The sequence below is a fragment of the Camelina sativa genome, chromosome 11 (assembly GCF_030686135.1).
Source record: "Camelina sativa cultivar CO46 ecotype springtype chromosome 11, ASM3068613v1".
NCBI lineage: Eukaryota > Viridiplantae > Streptophyta > Magnoliopsida > Brassicales > Brassicaceae > Camelina > Camelina sativa.
The window spans coordinates 24,398,059-24,418,124 of NC_141890.1; the positions used below are offsets into that span (position 1 = coordinate 24,398,059).

At 38.3% G+C, this 20,066-nt stretch overlaps 2 protein-coding genes and 2 pseudogenes across 3 annotated transcripts; all 4 read right to left on the bottom strand.

Moving 5' to 3' along the window:
* Positions 1-262: 262 nt before the first annotated feature.
* LOC104728199 (ABC transporter F family member 4 pseudogene) lies at positions 263-14,167 on the bottom strand (annotated as a pseudogene).
* Positions 3,583-4,558, bottom strand: LOC109127316 (uncharacterized). Its single transcript, XM_019231911.2, has 3 exons — positions 4,352-4,558; positions 4,032-4,259; positions 3,583-3,945 (listed from the first exon to the last, which is right to left on the bottom strand). The coding sequence occupies exons 1-3, from the start codon at positions 4,556-4,558 to the stop codon at positions 3,583-3,585; spliced, it is 798 nt and encodes a 265-aa protein (XP_019087456.1).
* Positions 4,751-5,858, bottom strand: LOC147934326 (uncharacterized; annotated as a pseudogene).
* A 1,894-nt stretch (positions 14,168-16,061) lies between the features above and the next one.
* LOC104724019 (phytochrome C) lies at positions 16,062-19,974 on the bottom strand. Of its 2 annotated transcripts, none has more exons than XR_015571540.1 (3): positions 17,693-19,932; positions 16,732-17,588; positions 16,062-16,625 (listed from the first exon to the last, which is right to left on the bottom strand). XR_015571540.1 is itself a non-coding variant. In XM_010442472.3 (3 exons), exons 1-3 carry the CDS (start codon positions 19,707-19,709, stop codon positions 16,127-16,129), a joined length of 3,336 nt encoding a protein of 1,111 aa, XP_010440774.1. In that variant the 5' UTR covers positions 19,710-19,974; the 3' UTR covers positions 16,062-16,126. The 2 variants fall into 2 exon arrangements, 1 of the variants encoding a protein (XP_010440774.1); XM_010442472.3 differs by having other exon boundaries at positions 16,732-17,551; positions 17,693-19,974.
* Between the last annotated feature and the right edge of the window lie 92 nt (positions 19,975-20,066).

Below are 20,066 nucleotides of genomic sequence, written 5' to 3' on the forward strand. Positions count from 1 at the left end.
TTTGATCAAAATACTTCCCTTGCAAAATATATAGAGTGAGGTTTACTTCCCAAAAACTAGTTAGTTGAATATTTTTGAATCATCTTTTTCTTACTTATAGAAATGATCAAATTATAACGAATTTACGATAGAAAAGATTCATGTCAATTTGATCTTTAAACATTGTAGTTCATGAAACTCGAATTAATTTAAGAATACATAAAGATTTAATAAAAAGTCGTTGATCAACTTTAAGAATAACAGAGGGATTGTTATTATGAATTCACAGGGAACTCATTAACCTCTTCTTCTGTTTTGAAGGAAACAAGTCATCAACCTCTGCTTTGATTTCTCCAATGAGTTCGTCTTTGTACTCTTGAAACGTGCCTTGGAAGAAAGTCACTGTTCCGTCATTTACAATCCAAATTTCACTCTTCTCTTCGTCCTCATAGACACGAGATATGAGTCTCGAGTCATGACTCACTAACACAACTCCTCCTTTGAACCCAACTAGTGCATCTGCCAACGCATCTATAGTCTGCATGTCCAGGTGATTTGTTGGCTCGTCAAGAAACAAAATGTGTGGCTTCTTGATTGAGATGGAGTTTAACACAACCCTAGCCTTTTGTCCTCCAGACAATCTCTCAATTGGAGTTAAATGGTAGTGACGTGGTAGGCCAAACTTGCCTAGTTTCGCACGCACCACCTCTTGTTTGCTACATCCTTCTTGGTGAGGATACATACGAAGAAGATACTGAGCCGGTGTCTGCTCCATTGTTAACTGGTCAACAAAGTGTTGAGAGTAACTGCCGATCCTCACATTCTGGCTTCTAATCACTTCACCCTCAGTTGGATCTGAACCTCCTGCTTCTCCCTTCCCCACAAGAAGATTCAAAAGAGTGGACTTGCCAGCTCCGTTAGGCCCAAAGGATCGCTACTCGTTTCCCCATATCTATGGCTAAATCAACATTCGAGAGCCTGAAATCTTGCTTGTTGGGATAGTAGAAGTGATATGATAATGAAAGCATCGAAGACGACTCTTGCGTCTTGTTTAACACAAATGAAGTCGAAGATCAATTCTTCCAGACAAACGACTATTTGGGATACATTCTTACCTCATTTGGAGCATATCTCGAAGTGGAATCAGTCCAATCAGAGTTCAGATGAAGGAGTTATTCATTTTACAAATCAGGTGAACTCATGGTTACGCGATTTGGACCTACGAGCATTCAACAGAGGGTTCCGACCAAGTCAAAAAGATTCAAGCTATGAACCAAACTGTTCTGGAATCTTGATCCATTCCGGAACCATGGAGATTTGGAATCACATTAAGATCAGTTCATATGTGAAAGATATGGAGATTTTGAGTCAATGGATCTATCCTAGTTCCAGTTTCGCGTCTGAGCCAAAGATCGTGTTACAGAGACCAACTCAGCAACAATTACGACACGAAATCAGTTGGAGGATGTCAATGGATCTCGTATGTTTCCAACAAGTTCAAGAAAACAAGATTTGGCCAACAAACCACAAAGTTACGCTTCATTTGCCAAAGGAGGTCAATCTAGTTCTTCACCTAAAGAGTTTTAGGTCCAACTGGTTTAGGAGCTTCCAGAATTATGTTTGGCAACCAGAAGTTTTTTCTACTAAAACCATGGTGAAGAAATCATACAGCCCATGTTGTTTCTCATCAGCAAGTTGGATCAAAGAGTCAAAGTCAAAGAAGATCAAGGAAACACTTAATGGGTTAATTGAAGAGCTTATGGCTAAAGAGAGCATGGGAAATTCTAATGGGGATGATGATATCTATCAAGTCCAGGCCACTTTGAGCCTAATACAAGCCCAAGAAAGCTCAAAATAATCAGTTTATTTTGTGGTCAAAGAAGAGTGACGAAACATGCACCAAGACTCACTTTGGAAACATGCACCAAGAGTTGGGTCTTCATTCAACTTAGTATCTTTAATGTTTTTAGTTTCAAGAATAATCAATACTTGGCTTTGTGACCAAGTTTTCTATCCCTATAAACACATGTAATCTCACTTGAGAAAATAATTCAATCAAGAAATCTTTTATCTTTTATTTGAGAGTGGTATTGTTCCTTTGGAACTTGTTCTTTCTCCTTGGTGGGTTACATCAAAGACTTCTCCTTGGTGGGTTACATCAAAGAGTTTTCGGTATATCAAGTGATTCCGCCGCACTTGACGTTGCCATTCACTAGCTGAGGATTGAAGAGTCGTTACAAGAGAGTCTAAGGCACAAGGATTTTCGGGATTCGTCTCACGCCTTGTCATCTGTCTCCGCGAAGCTTCTATCTAAAGTTCCACCGCCTTGCTTTGTTTGGTTTGTTTTAAGAGAGCTTGGGGCATAAGGATTTTCAAGTTAATCTCACGCCTTATCATCCAGCTTCGCGAGCCATCAGAGTTCTAGGATTATCAGTCTACCTACCTTAGAGCGTCGATTCCTTGGGAGAATCACATCAAGTGGTATCAGAGCAATTGGATCACATCAAGTGGTATCAGAGCCCGCTCAAGGACTTTTGGTATTCTTCTAATCAAAACCTTTCATCTTCTAATCTATCCATCTTTTAATCTATCTATCTTTTCATCTTTTTCTTTCATTGTCGTTCTTTCATCTTCTATCTTTCAAAAAAAAAAAGGAAAAAAAGGAAAGAAAACAAGAAGAACCTGTGTATTCCACAAAAAAAAAATGTCTAATGATCGACAAGTTCAAGCACTTATGGGAGAGACGCGACGGATGTTGAGGGTTGAGATGAATGCCCTCTACGAGAGATTGAATGAAGTTAAAGCAAAGGCACAACAGAGACAACCACAGATTTTGCATCATAGCAGAGAAGGAGATCGACCTAGGCGTCACAGAAATGAAGAAGACGACTACTACAGCCAAAGAGGCAATTCGTCTATTCACTACAAGAAAACACGCATTTTGCGACTACGTTATTAGTCGCCTCGTAGTCGCAAAATCAAGAGTTACGACTAATTAGCGACTATTTCATACAGTCGTGAATCGAGAGTCGCTAATTGTTGTAGTCGTAAATTTAGTCACAATTTTGCGACTAATGTACGACTATATACATGTTGTCACACAGTAGTCATCATGTAGTCGTAAAATATAGTGACTCTTTTGCGACTACGTTACGACTATATACATAGTAGTCATCATGTAGTCGTTATTTTTAGTGACTAGTTTGCGACTATTATGTGATTAAGAAACCTGAACAAATGGGTTGTTAATTTGGTCGGTAGATAGTCGTATAAGTTTTGGTGACGTTTTGGCGACTAATATATGTAGTAGTCACTATATAGTCACTTTAGTTTTTAGCTATATTGTTAAAATTTGATGACTATTTGGCGACTAATGTTTTCTGAAACTGGATATAGAATATTGTAATTTCGCTTTTTCTTTTTAACCCTGTCAACAAAAAAAAAATGATTCTAAATTGGAAACCTAAAGCAACACATAACATTCATGCCAAAATACATTGTACTTAAAAGTTATTATAGTTTCCAAAACACAAAGTACAACACATAGAGTCGCCATTGAGTTCATCAAAAAAGAGTTACTTAGTAGGTAACACATAGAGTAAGCTATGGAGTTGAAGATGGATCTTCTTGTTGAACAGGCTCTGTCGTGGTTGTCTCTTTAGCTGAATGAGTTGTTAAGAACTGCTTGAACCGTGGATCACATTCCCGCAGAAACTTCCCCACCAAGTCGAACTCGTCAATCTTCTCCTTCTGCCCAGCAATAATTTCGGATTGTTGAGCAATTTCTGCATCACGCCTCAACATATGAGCAGCCTGCTCCTCTATCTTTCGTTGAGCTTCCTTCAACCGTTCTTGCATAGCCACAAAGGTAGAAGTGTCTCGTGCTTGCTTCTGCTTGCCATTGACAATGCAGTCATGGAGGCTTCCAACTCCAAAAGGTTTTCCTCTTGAATCCTTCTCAGTGGACTGCAAAGTAAGAGAAAATAAGATATTAAAGGATGAAAAATTAAACTCCAAGATAACATTTGTGTATTGTTAAAATAAAACGTAACCTGAAGAAAGATTTCTGTATATTCTTCAGTTGTTAGCTCCCGGGGCCGTGAATAACCATCTGAGATGGCAGAAGGATCTTCCTCGAGCTGAGACAACCTCTCTTGCACATTCTTCTCATATGTTTCTGCTATCTTTTCTGCCTTCCGATCAACATATGTCCCATCAGGCTTTGTATGTGCCTTGATGAAAACCTCACCAATACGTACTTCTCTTCCCAATTCCTCTTCCTACAATGTTAAGAAACAGACAAGTAAATTTTTAATGTAACAGCTAGGTCAAAAATAAAAGTGGCAAATGTGTAACAACAGAATTGGCTCACCATTTCGTCTTGAATCTGTCGATACGACTTTGGCCCTGAGAGGTGGACATGAGGACCGAGGCCATTACGGTCAGACATACGGGCATCAGAATATGTTTTGCTCCTTTGTTGTGCTTCTTCAGTGTCCCAGTATTCTGTCATTGTTGTCCATAGATTAGTTCCAATCCATTTAGGCTGGCGTATAGTAGTTCTCACGGTACTAACCATGTCTTTGAGCCGATTTTGACAGATGGTCTCAAAGTTAGCTTGAACAGTCCCAGTTATCAAAGGATCCCAAGTGTGGGTTTTCTACAAAAAAACAAAAAGAAAATAGCTAATGTGAGTGATAAGAAGCACAAGTAAATAAAACAATATATGAAGAGTAAAGCAGTATAGGAAGATTAAAGCTATATATGAAGGCTAGAGGACATAACACTTAACCGCAAACTCAATGAAGTATCTTTCCTGTTTATCCCGAGGAACACATGTCCAGCTGTAGAAAGGACCTTCAAATTTGTTTAAAAGAATTTTAGTAATCTTCCGAACAAGCTTAGATCTAGTGTCACGATCAAACCTCCATACACATGAAACAATCAAACCAAAGTCAACCATCAGAGACACTCAAAGTAACAAAACCAAAGGCTAAAGCAAATCAATAATCAAACTTAATGCTAAGTCTATGATATCAACTAAACTAAGAAGAAGAAGGATGATCTCAACTAAACTAAGAAGAAGAAGGATGATATCAACTAAACTAAGAAGTAGAAGGATGATCTCAACTAAACTAAGAAGACTTAATGATAAGTCTAAGAAACGATACACCATAGCTTCAAAATTGACCATCAAGAGTTGTGTGCACCATTATTCAAAGAGTTTGTAATCGCATCAGAGACCAAACACTTCAAAACCAAGACCAATGAGACCTAAACAAGACCTAAACAAAACCAAAACCAATGAGACCTAAACAAGACCTAAACCCTAATATGAAATGAGACGAGACCTAAACATACCATTCGGTCTTTGGTAGGGGAATAAGAGAGAGGACGGTGGTGAACTCATGTCTGTTTGGCACTACAAACAGCGCATTTAGAGCCCGTAATGTGTCCTCCTGGAGTTCCGGCAACACCGGAGGATAATCAGCTTGGAAATTGTTGCCTTGAGACGATGGATGCGAACGATGACTGCGAGTCTGAGAGACTTCAACTGGAGAAGGCGGAGGGTTAACCTGAAGAGTTGGAGGATGCGACGGATTGTAGTGGACTTCTTCAGAAGGACTCGGGTGTACTTGAGGCTGCGGTGGGTGAGTGTAGGAGTTCTGAAAAAGCTGTTGAGGCGGAGGATGGGTCCGGATCTGGGCCGCCGATGACTATCGTTGTACTTCAGGCGTCTGCAGTGGAGGAGGAGATTGGACTGTCGGCGTGAAGTTGTACTGACTGGGTAGAGTGTGCGGCCGTTGATTTGGTGTTGACACTCCGACTCTCTGAGAAAGGTTAGGAGATTGTTTCCTCTTTCTTCCTCGATTAGGCATCGTGTGAGAGTCTGAGAGATGAGAGATTGATCCGAGTATGTCGAAGGATGCAAAGGATGCGAAGGATTAGGGTTAGGGTTTACAAAGTCGGGAATCGAGAGGATGCGAAGGATGCGAAGGCTGCGATGCTGTGTGGGAGATGAGAGATTATTTGCTTTGATGGATTAGGGTTATCGAGAGGAAGAAGAGAGTGATAAATCGATTTGGATTTGGGTTTAATTAGGATTAGTTGGGTTTAGGTAATTTTAATCTCGGTATGTAATCTAAGCCCAAATTTTAAAATTTAAATTACATAGATTAATTATAAAATACTGAATTATTTTTATAATATTACACAATAATATTACACAGTAAAAAGAAAAAATTTATAATACAAATACATAGTAATTTTGCCAAATAATAATACATAATATATTAAATATACTATGCATATTGTTCTTCTTCTTCTTGTTCTTCATCATCAGAAGACAATAAATTACACTGGAATTCATCTTCTGGATCCGCATCTCCAACATCGTAATCAAGGTTTATTGGATTAGCGTCTTCTACCAAACTGTCGGCTATGAGATCTTCAACTGTAGTCATCAATACAGCATCATCATTTTCTTTTTGCAATAGAGTCGGTTCATTGTTTTCATATTCTCCTGAAATGTTTCCCCTCGGATTTACTTTCAGAACACACTCCCGCTTTGGTTTCTTTGTGTATGGATACAGAATATAGCAAACTTGATCCGCTTGAAATGCTGTGTGCAAAATCGCAATTTAGTATGGATAGTTACATTAAATAAACTTATATCTAAATTATATTGAGTCTTACGTACCTAAAATGAATGGCTCATATATGTTGTATTTTGTTGAAGAGTTCACGTCAACAACGCCACTATTGCTCTTCCGAGTCCCTCTACCAATGACAGGATCATACCACTTGCACTTAAAAAGTGTGATTTTCAAATTGGTCATCCCTTCGTACTCAAGTTCTATGATATCAGTTAAGTTCCCATAGAAATCTGCACCATCAGATGCATTTGTGTAATTTTCACATTTAACACATACACCATAGTTACATGTCTTCCGTCCAGCGCCGTGATTCTGTGTATGAAACACATAGCCTCTTGTAAAGTATATTAGCCAAGTTTTGACCTTGTGTAAAGGTCCATGCACTATCTCTTGAACCTAAGTAGGAAATGGATTTGTGGCGTTCCAGTATATAACCTGGATATATATATATATATATAATAAGGTCAAACATTATTATATACATATAAATATTATCAATGATATAAATAAATGCACAAACAGAGTCGGTTAGGGGCGTTCGAGTATACTTATATAATCTTTCACCCACACATGATATTCTTCAGCTTTTTTCGTGGACAGTTCTTTTTCGGTTAATTCAGGATATTTGGTAGAAAGAAAATCTTCGAACATACTTAGAAGATAAAATATATTTAATATATATGAGAAAAAATGTGGAGTCTATATTATATACCTCTCAATTGGTTGAAAATAGTCACAATTCCGTAAAACATATAAATGTGTGCACTGATAGTCTCTCTCTGAAAGCCATACTTCATGCATTTCCCCACTTGGACAACCGACATGAGTAAATATATTAGGGACTCCAGGGACATGATGTACTGGGACTTCACCTTCATAGAATCTTGTTAACCTGATCAAATAATATAATTAAAAGTAATTCAAATTAAGTATAAATTATAATTTCATTTAATTATACCTTGATTTTGTTTGTATATGATCGGCAAAGTAGTGCTCAGAGAAGTAAGCAATCTCGTCATTGATATATGACTCAACGATTGATCCAGCTGCATATCTTTTGTTCTTCGCTTTTCCTTTCAACTTTTTGAAAAATCTTTCAAAAGGATACATCCACCTATATTGGACAGAGCCTCCCAAGTCTGCTTCATATGGGAGATGTATAGGCAGGTGCTCCATCACATCAAAAAATGATGGTGGAAATATCTTTTCTAAGTTGCATAAGATCAAAACAATGTTATGTTTAAGAATTTGAACGCGACTTTTTTGCAAAGTTCTTGAGCATAAATCCCTGAAAAATGCTCCAATCCCTGAAAATGTATTCAAATTTCATGTCTTAGGAAATTATATTAAAAAATATATAGTACTTATTTAATTAAATAAGTAATCTGTAATACCTGATAATGCAAGGTGAATGTTCCGGTCTAGGAGTTCTGTGAAGATAAATGGAAGAAGTCGCTCCATAAAAACATGACAATCATGACTCTTCATTCCTGAAAACTTGCCATTGATCAGATCAACACAACTAGCCAAGTCTGACGAATAACCATCTGGAAATTTCACCGCATGCTAGACACATTCCAATAAAATTGTTTTGGCTTCCTTTGTCAATGTATATGCTGGGAATTGAGCTTTACCCTTCCTATCAATATGTAAGTGTGGTCGAGAACAAAATTGTTCTATGTCCAATCTTGACATGACATTATCTTTAGATTTACCCTGTACACTCATAAGAGTATACAAGATGTTGTCCACAAAATTCTTCTTGGTATGCATCACATCAATATTATATCGGAGATTGAGGTCCTTCCAATAAGGTAGCGACCATAATATGCTTTCTTTGTGCTAATTATGTTCCTTTCCATAGCCTGGCATCTTCTTTTCATGACCGTTACCACCGACTTCCCTGGTTTTTGGTGGATTTACACATTTCAAACGCTCGTAATAAACTTGCTCACCAGTTAAAGACTGTGGTGGATAGTCGTTAGAAGCGTCTCCTCCCTTCAGGAAATCTTTTTTGTTCTTCCTTAATTGATGACCATGAGGCAGGAATCTTCGGTGACAATCAAACCAACATGTCTTCCTTCCTTTGGGTAGATAAAACGACTTTGTACTTTCCATGCAAATTGAACAAGACAATTTACCGTGGGTGGTCCATCCCAATAACATGCTATACGCCAGAAAGTCGCTTATCGTCCACATCAGCACTGCTTTTAGATTAAAGTTTTGATTCAAAGACACATCGTATGCATCGACTCCAGTAGACCAAAACTCTTTTAACTCCTCAATAAGAGGTTGTAGGAAGATATCGAGGCTAGCTCGCGGATGATTTGGCCCAGAATTCAGAACTGTAAGAAACAAGTACTCGTATTCATGCACATACCTGGGGGTAAATTATATGGAGTCAAGATGACATGCCACAATGAATGATTACGAGACATGCCAAATGGATTGAACCTATTGGTACATAATCCAAGGTAGACATTACGAGGTTCTTCCGCAAACCGAGGGTTAAGCTCTTGGAAATATCTCCACTCCGCCGCATCAGAAGGATGATTCATTTCTCCCTCTTTTGATTGGTGCTCTGCATACCATCTCATTGCCGCTGCAATCTTTTGGCTCTGATACATTCTCTTCAACCTATCAGCAATAGGTAGATACCACATACGACTATATGGTACTCTTGTTCTCTGTCGGTCCTCCTTAGGCTTCCATCTTGGTGAACCACAAAATAGACATGTGTCTTCCTTTTCGTCTTCTTTCCAGAAAATCATACAATTGTTAATACAAACATCAATTATATAACATGGAAGGTCCAAATTACGAATCAATTTCTCTGTCTCATAATGTGAACCGGTAGACTGGTTGCCTTCTGGTAAATAATCCGTCAAAATTCCGCAAACCGAATCTACTAACTTTTCACTCATATTATACTCCGCCTTATTTTGCATGACTCGAGCAGCTAATAACAATTGCGAGTGACCTTCATGACAACCATCATATAAAGGAGTTTTTGCACTATCTAACAAGTCGTAAAATTTCTGTGAATGGTTTTGTACCGATTCTTCCACATTCTCATAACTATCATTTTGATGATAATTATCATCTAAACCCACATTATAACGAAATGCATCATTCACCATATCCACATATGGATCTTCTACTACATTACCCATTTCTTCATGACTCCCATCATACGTCCTATCAGTGTAATTACTTCCTATATCCAAATTAATTTCTTCTCCGTGGTTATACCAAACATAATAATCTGGCATAAATCCATTACTAAACAGATGACTCATAACTCTTCTACCCGAGAGACATCTATTGTTTTTGCAAAAACTACATGGACAGAGAAACTTACCCCCATTATTCTGAACTGTATCTTGGCTACTTGCAAACGATAAGAATTGGTCCACCCCCACTTCGAATTCAGATGAAAAATTTCCCGTCACTTCATCGAACCTCTTGTACATCCACTCCCGATAATTACCGCCATTACCACCATAATTGTAATATCCCGCCATTATAATTATATATATATATATATATATATATATATTTATATATTTTTTGGGAGAAAATATAAGATTATATAAAGCCAAACTTTTTTTTTTTTGATTTAGAATTTTTTTTTAGGAAAGGAAAGTGTCTTGTTCGAAATGAAGAGAACAAATGAGTGCAACTCGTTTTTATAGACTTTCCTAGGTGACTAATAGGCGACTACATTATAAAAGTTGGTACACCAACCCCCACATGGAAAACACGTTTTTTTAACTGTATTTTGCGACTATTTGGCGACTACACGATGACTATGTAATGACTCGCCGTATGAGTCGCCGTGCATTCGCCAAATTTTACGACCACTTTACGACTACCTTATGACTCGCCGAATGAGTCGCAGCTTAGTCACCAAAGTGTACGATTATTTGATGTGGTCGTACTATAGTCGTTAATTTAGCGACTAAGTTGCGACTACATAGTTCCATCAACAAAATAGTCGCCTCGTAGTCGTTAAAATACGGCCACCATACCGACTGCATGAATTATTCGCTATAGAGTGACTCAGTAGCGACTAATTATCTGTAGTCACAGAATAGTCGCTAAATAGTCACTATGTAGTCTGTTAGTTGTGGCGACTACATATGTAGTCGCTATTTGTAGTCGCTAATCACCTGTTTTCTTGTAGTGATTGATGGTCAACGGCGTCCGAGACGAAACAAAGAGTCTAGACAAAGAAATGATGATGATTTGAGAGGAATCAAGCTGTAAATACCACCATTCTATGGAAAAAATAATCCAGATGCTTACTTGGAGTGGGAAAAGAAAATGGAATTAGTCTTTCAATGTCAAGACTATTCGGATTGCGAGAAAGTTCAAGTGGCTGCTACAGAGTTTTATGATCATTCAATCAATTGGTGGTATCAGCTGGTTACTAGAAAGATGCACCACCGAGACCGGTCAGTTGACACATGGGATGAAATGAAAGCAGTCATGAGAAAGAGATTTGTTCCCAACCATGATCACCAAGAGTTACACCAAAGAAGGCAAAGGTTATCTGAGAGAAGTAGAAGCATGGAGGGTATGTTGCCTAAGGAGGATTTGGTTGAGAAACAACTCAAGAGGAGGTGTCCAACACATCAAGCTTATGGTTTGAGATCATCAAACCTGAAATCAAGCTATTCTATGGAGGAGAAGACAACCCCAAAATTGAGCATTGAAGCAAAGCCTACTACTACCTCCAAAGAAGCAAGAGAAAACTGTGGGGAACTTGTTGCCAAAGGAGAGTTGTTGGATCCCAAAATACCATTAAGTGTGCAAGTCAATGGTGAGGAGAATGTGCAGCAAGATAATCTGGTTCATACAAAATGCCACATTCAAGACAAGGAGCATAAGGTGTTGCAGGTTCAGGATGATCTGTTGGAAATCACAAATTCACCAAGTGAACAAAAGGAAGAGAAACAAAAGCACAAAGTGGTATGCAAAGATCAAATTGAGGAAGTCACAAAGGAAAGTCTGACCTTTCACAACCTTGGAAGTATGGATGATTCAGCTCATGCACCAACAAGGAGAGAAAAGTCAACATTCAATTTATGGTCAAGCAAGATAGAGCAAGTTTTAGATTTTGTAGGAACCAAGAAAAGTCTTGCTAAAAACGGTGCAAATCAACCTCATGGTCAGCCACTAGAGTCACTTCAACACTCTCCAACCCAAAGCCTTACAGTTTCGAGGACGAAACTTTTTTCAAGAGGAGGGGTATGATATGATCATGAAAGCATCGAAGACGACTCTTGAGTCTTGTTTAACACAAATGAAGTCGAAGATCAATTCTTCCAGACGAACGACTTCTGGGATACATTCTTACCTCATTTAGAGCATATCTCGAAGTGGAATCAGTCCAATCAGAGTTCAGATGAAGGAGTTATCCATTTTACAAATCAGGTGAACTCATGGTTACGCGATTTGGACCTACGAGCATTCAACAGAGGGTTCCGACCAAGTCAGAAAGATTCAAGCTATGAAACAAACTGTTCTGGAATCTTGATCCATTCCGGAACCATGGAGATTTGGAATCACATTAAGATCAGTTCATATGTGAAAGATATGGATATTTCAAGTGAGTGGATCTATCCCAGTTCCAGTTTCGCGTCTGAACCAAAGATCGTGTTACACAGAACAACTCAGCAACAATTTCGACACAAAATCCATTGGAGGATGTCAATGGATCTCGTATGTTTCCAACAAGTTCAAGAAAACAAGATTTGGCCAACTAACCACAAAGTTACGCTTCATTTGCCAAAAGAGGTCAATCTAGTTCTTCACCTAAAGAGTTTTAGGTCCAACTGGTTTAGGAGCTTCCAGATTATGTTTGGCAACCAGGAGATTTTTCTACTAAGACCATGGTGAAGAAATCATACAGCCCATGTTGTTTCTCATCAGCAAGTTGGATCAAAGAGTCAAGGTCAAAGAAAATCAAGGAAACACTTAATGGGTTGATTGAAGAGCTTATGGCCAAAGAGAGCATGGGAAATTCTACTGGGGATGATATCTATCAAGTCCAAGCCACTTTGAGCCTAATACAAGCCCAAGAAAGCCCAAAATAATCAGTTTATTTTGTGGTCAAAGAAGAGTGACGAAAATAAGAGATACATGCATCAAGAGTCACTTTGGAAACATGCACCAAGAGTTGGGTCTTCATTCAACTTAGTATCTTTAATGTTTTTAGTTTCAAGAATAATCAATACTTGGTTTTGTGACCAAGTTTTCTATCCCTATATAAACACATGTAATCTCACTTGAGAAAATAACTCGATCAAGAAATCTTTTATCTTTGATTTGAGAGTGGTAAACTCCCTTGTTCCTTTGGAACTTGTTCTTTCTCCTTGGTGGGTTACATCAAAGAGTTCTCCTTGGTGGGTTACATCAAAGAGTTTTTGGTATATCAAGTGATTCCGCCGCACTTGACGTTGTCATTCACTAGCTGAGGATTGAAGAGTCGTTACAAGAGAGTCTAGGGCACAAGGATTTTCGGGATTCGTCTCACACCTTGTCATCTGTCTCCGCGAAGCTTCTATCTAAAGTTCTACCGCCTTGCTTTGTTTGGTTTGTTTTAAGAGAGCTTGGAGCATAAGGATTTTCGATTTTATCTCGCGCCTTATCATCCAGCTTTGCGAGCCATCGGAGTTCTAGGATTATCAGTCTACCTACCTTAGAGCGTCGATTCCTTGGGAGAATCACATCAAGAAGCTAACCTCTCTCAACTGCAGAAGAGGACGAGGGAGGTTGATTGGTTCTGGAAAATCAAAATAGCACCTCATCCTTTTCCTTAAGCTTGGATGATGCTTCTTTCCCTGCAGCAAACTTGGCCCTTTCCTTTACCTTGTCTTGCTGCGCACGGTTCCCAGACCTCTTTGCTGCTTTGACCTGTTTCTCGTATATCTCAAAACTTTTTGGTACATCTCATTACGTCGCTGAATATATCCAGTTGCGAAAGCATCAAAATTACCACGATAGCGGTTGAGATTCTGGTTATGCAAATGTATTAAGTCCGTACAGACAGTGTTGATGAGGAAATCAACATCATGTGAAACAACAATTAAGGTGTTCTTCCAGCGACACAAACGCTCCTCTAACCACAAAACAGCTCTCAGGTCGAGATAGTTGATTGGTTCATCTAACAACAATAGAGTAGGTTGCACAAAGAGAGCTCTAGCTAATGTTATCCGTATCCTCAAGCCACCCCTGAGTAACTTAGTTGGACTCGCTAGCTTACCTTCTGTGAAACCTAAACCCGCAAGAATTTTGGAAGCCTGAGCTTCAGCATCATCTGAGCCCAACTCTTGTAGCTTGTCATACAATTCAGTAAGCTTCACTCGGCCAGTATCATCATCATCACAATTAGACGAACTTTTCAGAGCTTCCAGAGCTGCTGCTTCTTTCCTTAGTTTAACCAACTCTTCATTGGCAGAAACAACTACATCCAGGGAACTAGTTTCATCACCGACCACCTCTTGGGAACTGGAACCTTCCTCCATACTAAAAGCTTCAACAGTATGGCAGAAATTTTGGATTCCAAATGGACCAAATCTTTAACGAACAGAACAGAACTTGGGAACAGTTTGACGTATCCTCAATCTTTACGTAAGTTACTTCGAGATTCAAGACAAACCTCCGGGAAGCGAAACCGGAATCGATCGAGAGGTTAAGGGAGCTCTATAACAGAGAGAGTAGTAGGCAGCGGGTTGTATACGTAACTGGTGCAACACCATAAAACTCACACAGCGGCGTCCTTTTCGTATTTGTTCGGTGAGAAAATCGGAGTCAGACAATTAAAATCAATTAGGCCCAAAGCCCACCTACTATTCAACTGAACCAGATTTTTTTTTTCTTAGGGATGGGCATTTCTGTTTAAGTTTAGGTTTGGTTTGGTTCGGTTCGGTTTATTCAATTTTGGTAAAACCCTAACCAAACTCAACCAAAGTTAGTTTGGTTTGGTTTGTGTTTGGATTGGATTATGTTTGGTTTGGTTTGATTTTAATTTGGTTTAAACATCAATTAACGTAACAAAATAAAATTTATTGTGGTTTGATAAGCAACAAGTTGTAAGTGAATTAATCCAACAAATTAGAAAAGAAAGAAAAACTTAACCATATTAAAATAAATTATGTGATATTAACTATATAATTAAATCTATATTTCTATTTAGTTAATTTTATTAGAAAATTGAAAATAAAGAAAAATAGAAACCAAACACAAGTGGTACTAAGTAAGATCCCATATTTACAATTTTATTAATTAATTAATTTAATAAGCACATTAGGTTATCGAACCGAATGGTTGGAGTGTAAGATTGGGTTTGATTTGGAACAGTTTGAGTTCGGCTGGTTTGGTTTTGTTTAAATGCCCACCACTAATTTTTTTCTTTACTTTTTCACTATTTGTAATATGACTCAAATAAGCCAATCCGGATAAACAACATATAATACGATATAATAATGTATATTAGAATTTAACCCGCAGTACACCACGTGCATATAGTTTATATATTTTTTTTAATATTATATTTGTTTGTTAAATATTGGATGTTTTTCAAATAAAGAATAATTAAATTTTCCGACAGTTTGTGCGGTTAAATGTTTATATTAATTTTTTTAATCCGCAATATACTTTATAACCATTTGCTTTTTATATTTAGTTTATTTTGTTTAGTACTTGAGATTCTGTTTTGATTTTTAATTATTATAACAAAAAATAAGGGATCTAAATACATAGTAAATCATTTCTACGCTATGATTAAGTCACATTTTTCCTAATGATTTAATTATTTTACACAATCTTAGTTAAATCATCTTAATTTTTATATGTCAAATATTATAATATTAATAGTTTTGACAAATAATAAAATGAGGATTTAATCCGTGTTAGCAAAAATTTAATGATATTTTGTTAATTCCAATATGTCTTCTTTATAACCCATCTACTATATAACCTTATTCTATAATATTTTAAATTTTTTAATTTCACATATTCGTAATATTTTAAAATTTTATTAAGTTTATATATATTAACTATAATATTTAAATAAATGTGAATCGAATTTCTTCTTACGTTAATAATCAAATCTCATAGGTTTTGGGAAACAAAATAGGAATCAAATTGTTGTTTTATTTGTTTGAGCGGATTCATAGATAAAATATCTTCAATACACAATAGAAGATGGGGTTAAATATATCATAGGGGTATGTAAAATATTTAAGAAACAAAATCTGAAGTAATACTATTTTTTGAAAATTTTTAGAGATTAACTTTGTAAATAAGTTTTTAAATAATTACAAATAAAAAGGTAAAACCCAAAATGTGTTTTAAAAATGTATATATAGATACTGTTATCAAAATTATGTAACACAGTTACAGTAACTAAAGCATATATTTTCAAAAGCACCACTTTTATTCTCAACAATAATGGAAATATTGAAGACAGGTGGTGTTGTGCTTCAAATCAAGGGAAATTGTGTGAGGATCACAAAGGCTGACATTTCAGACTCTCGCAGGTACCTCAACGTTCCTCTCTCCATGAGTTTCACCAGCTTCTGGGTGATGTGTAGTCCTAAACCTTCCCTTGAGGTTCCTTTCCTCAACGGCTGAAACATCTCTCTTACCAGATCCTCAGGCAGTCCCGGTGCCGGGTGTATTATCCTGAACTCTAGTTCCACTCTTTTCATTCTTTTACCTATAGCTTCTATCCGCGCCATTACCTTGAATGACACGCATAATCCCTTCCACGCAGGCGTGAATCGTATGCTGCTTAACAGTGTCTCTGAGAGGATTTGCTGAAGCCTTAGGTTGTCTCCATACAGTTTCATTGATGAAACTTCTTGAGGATAGTCGCAGATGATCTGCACTTTATGTTCCATGCTGAGCTCCGTCACTTGTTTTACAACTGCTTCTAGGGATTCTTGCAGGCTGAATTCGCTACAATCCAGTTCCACATAGCTGATTTAAAAGCCATAAATAAACAAAAGTAACAGGATTAGAACAGAAGATTCTAGAGTTCGAAACTAAGCTAATGAGAACTACAGAAGATTCAGGTTTTTGGTACCCTTGTTCGATCCCCTCTATGTCTGAGTCGCCTACGACTTTGGCTAACTGCTCCCTGCATAAAACACTTGCCCTCAAGAGCTGCTTTTGCTCTTCACTTAATCCAGATGAATGTAGCAAATCTTGAAGGAAGGATATTGCCTTTTCGGGGTCCTTCATTTCATGGCGGAGATATGCCAATTTATTGAGCGTGCAGGTGATCGCCTGCTCTGATATTTGCTGAACCTGTAGAGCATATTGGAGTTCTGGACTAGGTACTTGCAAAAAACACAAAATCCCAGTAACCTTTCCCTCAATATCAGTCCTTTTGTTTGCTGAAAGCAATGCCTCGATGAAGTTACCATCGCGATGGTAGAAGCCAAAGAAAAGCTTCTCTATGTTCTCCTGGCCAGAACCCACAGCATTCAAAGCTATTCTCAGTTTAGTTAACGTGTCATGGTCTTTAAGGCGGCAACCATAATCATTTGAGGTAAAAACCTCCCCAAGAAGCATTTTATTGACAACTTCTTCTCTCTTTATCCCGGAGAGCTTCTGCATTGCATCGTTCCACTCTGAGCATAATCCGTTCTCATTGGTCATAAAAATTGGCGGAATGAGTGTTGAAGGGCTCCACATGATTCTGGCATAATCTCCTTGCACACGGCTGTAGTTTTCAATAAGTGTTTTCTGGCCTGTAACATCTTGTCCAATGAAGCATACACCAAGAACATTATTTGCCGTATCTCTGCTACAGCAAGTGTTGACAACTAAATCAACTGGACTGCTTTTCCTTTTAGGACCAAATGCTCTGATCCTGATTTCAGCACCACGTTCTTCACTACCTATTATGTATTATGAACACAAGGCACAGATGAAAATCTGCGAAAACAGTCAAAAACGATGAAAACAAAATATAAAAGGAAGCCAGAAACCAGATAAAAGGACATTTGCTTCCATACTGGAGAGGAACATGTTAGCATTACCTTCAAGTGCCAATGCTAACATGTTCTTAACGGTTTCTGCATTATCGTCCTCAACAAGTTCTGATACAGGTTTGCCTATTGCTTGTTCAACTGCCAGTCCAGTTACCTCGGCCGCTTTTGAGTTCCAACCATTTATAACACCAGAGGCATCAACCGCAAATATAGGAACAGCGGCTGTATCAATCAAACGCACCATTTCATTCACGATAACACACAATTCATCTACCTTCTGAACCCTACTATCCACAAGCGGGACATCCACAGCAGTCTTTGAATGCTCCTCTTGCAACGAGCCTTTTATTATTAGCTGCAGAGAATTAATTGCATCCAATTCCATGTCATCCCATGGCATACTTTTCCACCTTACTATTTCCATAAAAGCCTTGAACGAGGATCTAGGATGCATCCTCTTACCATCTCTGTCATTGGGATCATGTCTTGCACCACCCCACTTGATCTGTTTTGCAGTGCTAGAACGGAACCAGAAAAGGAAATCTTTTTCAGTAATATACACGGCAGCCATTCCACAGATTGACTCCCCAAGAACAGAAGCATCCGGATAGCCAGACTCCATTAGACTTTCAGTGGTAAAGCCAGTGTTTCCTCCATGACTTTTAAGAACCCAATCGATTAGATCTCTAATTTGTGTCTCTGTCGGAGTAACCCCCAGAGACCAGAGTTTATCTCTGTAATAAAGGGCTGCGCCATCACATTTAACAAGATCCATTATATTTGGTGATTGAGTGACTATACCTATGGGTGCATTACGAAAAAGCATGTCACATAGCACACTCTGAGTTTGCAAAATACGCTTCTCTTTCAACAGAACAGCTGATTCCGCTTCTTTGTTGATCTGCACGCCAAATACTTGAGTCAAGAATTCACAAGCATATCTTAACGGAAAAGGCACGAATCTAGGACTTGCGTGATGACAAACCACCAAGCCCCATAAGTGTCTTCCAGTCTGTAGATCTATGTTCATCTCATCACTATCGCTACCATTGATTGTTACAGACATGGCAAGAGACGCCACTGAGCCCATATTACTCATATATTGTGCGTGACAGCCATGAGGAGCTCTCAAAGTAGATCCAGAAAGACTTATTGGCTGTGAGAGACTCTTGTCTTGAACTACTTTAACCGGAACAGCAGAACAATCACAAATCATCCTAACCTTGTTTCTCATAAAGAGAAATCTCGAAGCTTGGGGTATATCAGTGGCAGAGTAATGCAACCCAAGATAAGGTTCCATGTCTTCCCTGCAGCATTCAGCAACCACTTCCCCATGCCCATCTTCATGAAACTTATACACCATCACCCTATCATAACCTGTTAATTCACTAACTTCCTTGACAAGAGCATCACATAACAACGACATATTCCCACTAGGCAATGCCTGCAACCTTGAAATCGATTTAGCTGCAAGCTTATACGATCTCAAAGCCCCTGCAGTAGTAACAGGCACCTCATCCGGACTAACTGGCTCCAAATCTATAACAAGCCCCTCTTCAATCCGATGCAAAATCGCATAAAAGGGCTTACTTGAAGACTTACAATGAAGCGTGATGGGATTCAGAATACTAATCTCGCCAAAGTCAACAGCTTTCTGCAAAGCAGAACAACCTGGAGACTGAAACAATGATTTCACATCAGTTCCGACACTGAGAGCTTCACGCTGCTCCATACTTGGCACTGTATGTGGAGTCAAACCCAACATCTCTCGAGTGTTTTCACTAAAGGCAATAACTTTGAGGGTTTTCTCATCAACAACGATTAAACAACCAAAGGGCTGAATCAACATCCCTCTCTGAATCTTCTGTAAATAAGTTGGGACAGCTGAAGAAGGTATCTCACATGACGAACTCGGCATGTTCAAGTTAACTGAAGCTGAGTAGTCAAACAAACGCTCAGATTCTTCGAAACTTCTGTTTAGCTTTGCATCAACAAGGACCTGTGAAGAGACTCGGGAGTTTGGTCTAGATCGAGTAGAACAGCTTCGTGACTTATTCGATGACATCACTCAAATTCTAAACGAATCTGCAAGAAGAATCACAAAGCTTTTTCGAAATTATCAGAAGTGGAGGTAAGAGAAAAGCCCAAAAATTTCAAGGATCTAAATGAATCCTCATTAGGGTTTCGTTTTCTTGGAGATTTTGCTGCGAATTCTCTGAGAGAGGATCTTTGGAGTGTTCTTCCTTGGTGGTGTGAGAAAGAAGCTGAGAGAGGAAGATAGATGAGTCAAAACGTCATGCTTTTTTATTTAATTGAATAAAGGGAACTGCGTGGCGGGTTGAAGCACGGAGCACAATAACTGTTGTCTCATGTATTAAGAGTCTAACTGCGTGCCGTTTTGTCATGTTGGTGTTTAGAATGC